Genomic DNA, 5,688 nt, shown 5'->3' on the forward strand with positions numbered 1-5,688 from the left:
ATCTTTGAATCTCACTTGATTATCACTTAAACATGTTTCAATTCCTCTCATCAATCCCTTCTTTCTTTCCTCTCTTTCTCTTTCTCTTTCTCTTTCTTTCTTCTGCAGCATCCTCCTCTCCCATGCATCATCTTCCAGGTTTGTCTTTTCTTTCATTCTTTAATTATCATCTCATCGATCATATTCTTGTTCTTTCATTATTTATTACAAGATTTTCTCTTTCTTTAGATGAAAGCGTGGAGACAAATGAGACGGTGCTGAATAAGCACACCACTCTGCTTCTTGCTCCCTACAGAACTAACCGACCAGATATCTTCAACCATTTCCAACGTTACACTTCTGGCTGGAATCTTACCAATTACCACTATCTTTCGTCAGTGATTTCAAGTGCAGTTCCGTTGATTGTAGCAGCTGTAGCATGGTTGATCATATTTGGGGTTTGTTTACAACTCATCTGTTTCTGTTACTGCTGTTGCCCTTCTTCAACTCCTCCTCCTCATGCCTATTCCAAATGTGCCTATGTTTCCTCCTTCATCTTCCTCTTCTTATTCACCATTGCAGCAATGTATGTATCACATTTTCACTCTTTTATATATATATATATGCTTTGTGTTTCACTTTGCTTTCTTGATATATGTGTTTGTTTTTTTTATTGTGTTAGAGGTGGATGCTTGATCCTCTACAGTGGTCAGGGGAAGCTTCACGAAAGCACCTCACAAACACTGCATTTCCTAGTGAATCAAGCTCACCTCACTGCTCTGAATCTCAGGGAGGTCTCAGATTATTTTGATACAACTAAGCAGGTTGGCCTTGCTGCTGATCTATCATTCTTGCCGCCGGATTTCGGAGACCAAATCGATCATGTTAAAACCAAACTCACTAGTGCTTCTCTTCTTCTTTCCAATAAGACTGATCACAACTCACACAACATACAACAAGGATTAGACACAATGTAATAATAATAATAATAATTAACTATATGTATACCATTTTATTTGTATGTTTATAGATAATTAACAAAGATTAACTATGGCTTGTAGGAGATTGGCCCTTATCATTGTTTCTGCTGTTATGCTCTCTGTTACATTTGCTGGATTCTGTAAGTTTGCTTAATTCCTTATTATTCTGTAAAGTTTGCTAGCTAATGTTTAATTACTATTATGGGAGTGTGTTTTACTTGTATGCAGTATGTTCCTTACTTGGGATACAGTGCCTTGTATACTTGTAAGTTCATTGATTGTTAGTCATTATATTATGTTGACCTACCTTTTTTATTGCATTTCAAATCATGATTGTGTTGAATTCTGTGGTGGTTGCAGCCTAGTAGTTATTGGATGGATTCTAGTTGCATGTACCTTCATACTTTGTGCTGGATTTCTCTTTCTTCATAAGTATGTAATGTTCCTCTGATCTTGGCTTTTGAATAGGGTGAAAACTCAGCTAACGATTCTCAACTATCAATCTTACATGAAGTTAACTGTAACTAGTTTTCACCTTTATCTTAATACTAATAATAACTATATATACATACATAACAGTGTGATTGGGGATACATGTGTTGCAATGGATGAGTGGGTGCAGCATCCAACTGCACATACAGCTCTGGACGAGATTCTTCCATGTGTAGATAACTCAACTGCACAACAAACCTTGCTAGGAAGCAAGGTTGTGATTGGTCAAATAGTTGATGCAATAGATCTCTTCATTTCGGATGGTCTGAACCAAGACCTTCCATTACTCGAATTCAACCAATCGGGTCCTGAAATCCCTCTTGTGTGCAACCCATTCCAGAGTTGCAACAAGCTGCAACAAGTGACATTGCAAGATGCCAATGCTGTGTGGAAGAATTACACATGTAAAGCTTCTTCATGGGGAAGGTGTGTGAGTGTTGGTAGAATGACTCCAACAGTGTACACACAATTAGGGGCATTAGTGAATGTGACGTATGGTTTATATCATTATGGACCGTTTTTGAGTGATTTAGTGGACTGCACTTTTGTCAGGGAAACCTTCTCAGCCATAACACACAATTATTGCCCTTCACTAAGCTTGTTTACTAAATGGATTTACTTTGGATTACTGGTGGTTTCTGTAGCCGTAATGTTCTCTTTGATTTTCTGGATCATCTACCACACACACCACCGCCATCGTCGCTACACCAAAACCATGCGTTACATTGTCAGATAGATATCTCATTCTTCATCCTTTTTAGTACATGTATCAATTATGTAAACTATAAAATCATAATAATAAAAAAAATGTTAAGTGATTAAATTTTTTTATTTAAACTAATACTCACTCAGTCACTCTTTTTTTTGTACTTTAAAAGTGTTAGCTGATTCAGTTAGTTATACAAAACGAACTTGCAGTTAAATCGGTCAATAATGGTCAAACTAGTTGAAAATCAGTCAATTTTTAGAAAATCAGTAAAATTCAATCTAATTAGGTGAAAATATATTTAATGACTAATTTATCACAAATTTAAACTCTATTTAAAAATCTGTACCTAACTAATAGATTGCTATGACTCGCTGCATGTATCAGATTCGAATGAATTTAGTTTTGATAATCATGGTTAGTCTTGTTAAATTTTTGGGCAAAATATTTTTGAGATTCGCAGTATTCGTGTGGAGTTCTAATTCAGGTGGGTCTTGCTTTTTGTGAATTATGTCACTTGATTCGGATGTGAAACAACCAGTGGTCTCCAATCTCCACCAATTCAATAAAACTGTTATTGAACAAATTAAGTACCAAGAACAACAAAGGACTTGAAAGCCCAACATAGTTGATAAGAATATGAAGGGAGAGTCATGTTCTGTAATATTAATGTTAGTAGTTGGGTTAGGGTTGGTTAGTGTTAGTGTGGGTCGGGCTATCCGGACCATACCATGATAAAAAAAAAAAAGGAAAACCCAATCTTATTGCTGTATCTTGTTGGTGCTTCATTACTTGAAAGGTACCTCAAAAATAATGCAAGTCCCTTTGAAGACTTATTTGGACCCATAAGCACAAGTAGATATATGCAAGTAGCCAATCCACAATTATTTTGACCAGAATGTCCTCTCTCATCCCATGCATTCACAACACACTTATCACTACCTAGCTTGTGCAATAATTAACCATGATGGTGAATTTAGATATCTTTTAGATATGTTGATTCTATCAAGGTCGAATTTTTATGTTGTGATTGTCATTATTATGCGTGTTACTTAGAGAAGAGATGGCATTATGCCCTCCATATATCACTTAGGTGGACCACTTTGATATGAACTTAAGACTAAAGTCAAAGAAACCCACTTCACTTAGTAGCTTCCACTTGCTAACTTATATATACGAATATTTTCATCTAAATTTTCCTCCACTCGACAAATTGTTTCAATTAATTATATATTATTGGTTATGATATTGGAAATTTAAAACTCCGGCTGATACCTACTGAATCAAGAAACGCTAACATGCAGTTAACAACATAACCGGGACGGATACCAAAGGGAGCGAGCAGTACCATCGATTCTTCAAAAATTTTAAAATTCTATACTTATATATATTTAAAAAAATAAAAAATATTATGTGATTTACTAATTTTATATGTTTTTTAATTAATTTTTATATACTCATTTCTATACCTACTTTAAAAAAATTTGTTTGCCTTTATAATAATATTAAAATATTCAGATATTTAACATTATATTATTATATAGAATATTAATAATAATTTATATAATTATATTTTGATAATCACGCTATGCACTTTAGATTTTTTTTTTAAAAAATACATATTAGGTCTAAATTATTTTTATATAATAGAAAAATAACAAAAAAAATTGTGTAAAATTTAGTTCCTGCATATTAAATTTTTTAGATCTGTGTTTGGAGAAGAAGACAATGGTGATTACAGTTGGTAGATATATATATATATATATATATATATATATATATATATATATATATATAATTTAAGTGCAGCCGGTTCCTATAGGTAATGTGTTGGTGGATAAGATCATAGCTAGTAATTTTAGTACGTATTGAAAAAAATTGGACAGATCAACTAACGCTATTGGTGAAATTAGCCAACTAATTCACTTTCTACTCGGCACGTCAATTCTAATGAGTAATGAAAGCGACATACACAGCTCCGTTATATCAATGTTTCACTCTTTAATTTGTCTGCATGTTTCCATCAACGTCTCATTTTCATAAGATGGAAGAATTTTCTCATCAAACAGAATTAGATAGATGCAGGCCTATTATTTATTATAATTAACATTAGATAAGATCCATGATAATAAGACATCAATTTTAATTAATATATATGCCAACTTGCAGTACTGTATACAAATACTTTAATAGAGTTCCTCTTGTGGACTAATAACTTTTTGGACCAAAAAACAAAAGGAAATATAATCTTTAATTATATTGGTCTAGATGTTTAGCACAAAAGAAGCTGCTTTTGCTTTCTTTCTTTTCATTGAAGATTTTGCTCTCTCTTTTTTCTCTACATACTAACACGAAAAGAAAAGCAACACACCAAAGCAGGGAAAATTTAAAGGATAGATATGTGTAGATATGATATATATGGTGGGATTCTATGTTGTATTATTTCAATTTACACATGATCACTTACTTTAGGATCAAACTACTCATAGGTTGATCAAGAATGGGAAGTCACTCTTGTTAGAACTTGCTTACAACGTAACCATTGTTTAGACATGGTGTGAGCCCACTAGTGATTACTGATTATTATAAAATAAGGTTATATATGAAGAATATGATGATTCTTTTTATTTTTCTTTCTTCATTTTTAAATTAAACTGCACATATATATTCCTTGCATGAAGAAGCGTAGCGGCTAGGGAATCAACACATTAAATTGAGTGGAGCAGCATGCACTTGATCTCAAACCTATGCAAATCACCAAGAATGTGGGACCCACAAGTTCCAAACTTATTGCATCTGCTCTACCCTACACTTATTACCACCACACCTCACAACGCAAGCTTTTCACTTTTCAGTTAATGTAAAAAAAGTTTAATTATTTTATTGATTTTTATAATTTTACAAAATTTTTAATTAGATTTTTATATTTTTTATTTTAATTGGGTTTTATATCAATTTTTTTTATTAGATTCTTTTTAATAATAATTGACTTAATTGTATAGAAATTCAACTAAAAAAAGTTTGATGCAGTGATTCAAATAAAAAGAAAAAAAGTATAAAGACTCAATTGAAAAAAAAGTGGTGCAAGAACTCAATTAAAAGAAAAAAAGTATAAGAACTTAATTGAAAATTTTGCGAAACTATAGAGACTAATAGAGTAATTAAACCTATAAAAAATAAGAAGTTTAATTTTCACTTATTTAAATCAAAATAAAATAATGGTTAATATTTTAGAATTTAAATAAACAAAAGATTCTATAAATAGTCCACTTTTAAAATGATTTATAAGGAGATTATTTCGAGATATTAATAACCAAAAATAAAGCACCTTAATTTTTAACAGAACACATGGCTCTTCATCAAATCTTATTTTCTGTTCCTATGATTGAAACATAAGATATGCTACGAAAAATATTTACGATCATGGAAAAAGGAAAGTGGCTTCAATCATATCTGATCTCAGATTTCATTTTACTATTATTCAGTGGACTAATCTATTGAATTATTGAATGATAGCAGAATAATTTTAGA

General features: G+C 31.8%; 1 protein-coding gene across 1 annotated transcript; it reads left to right on the forward strand.

Annotated features, from left to right (window-relative positions):
• The first annotated feature begins 671 nt into the window (after positions 1-671).
• LOC130932728 (uncharacterized) lies at positions 672-2,187 on the forward strand. Its single transcript, XM_057862138.1, has 5 exons — positions 672-952; positions 1,041-1,099; positions 1,188-1,224; positions 1,320-1,391; positions 1,539-2,187. Coding segments are annotated over exons 1-5 (819 nt in total). The 5' UTR covers positions 672-950.
• The last annotated feature ends 3,501 nt before the right edge of the window (positions 2,188-5,688 follow it).

Source organism: Arachis stenosperma, chromosome 1 (genome assembly GCF_014773155.1).
Source record: "Arachis stenosperma cultivar V10309 chromosome 1, arast.V10309.gnm1.PFL2, whole genome shotgun sequence".
NCBI lineage: Eukaryota > Viridiplantae > Streptophyta > Magnoliopsida > Fabales > Fabaceae > Arachis > Arachis stenosperma.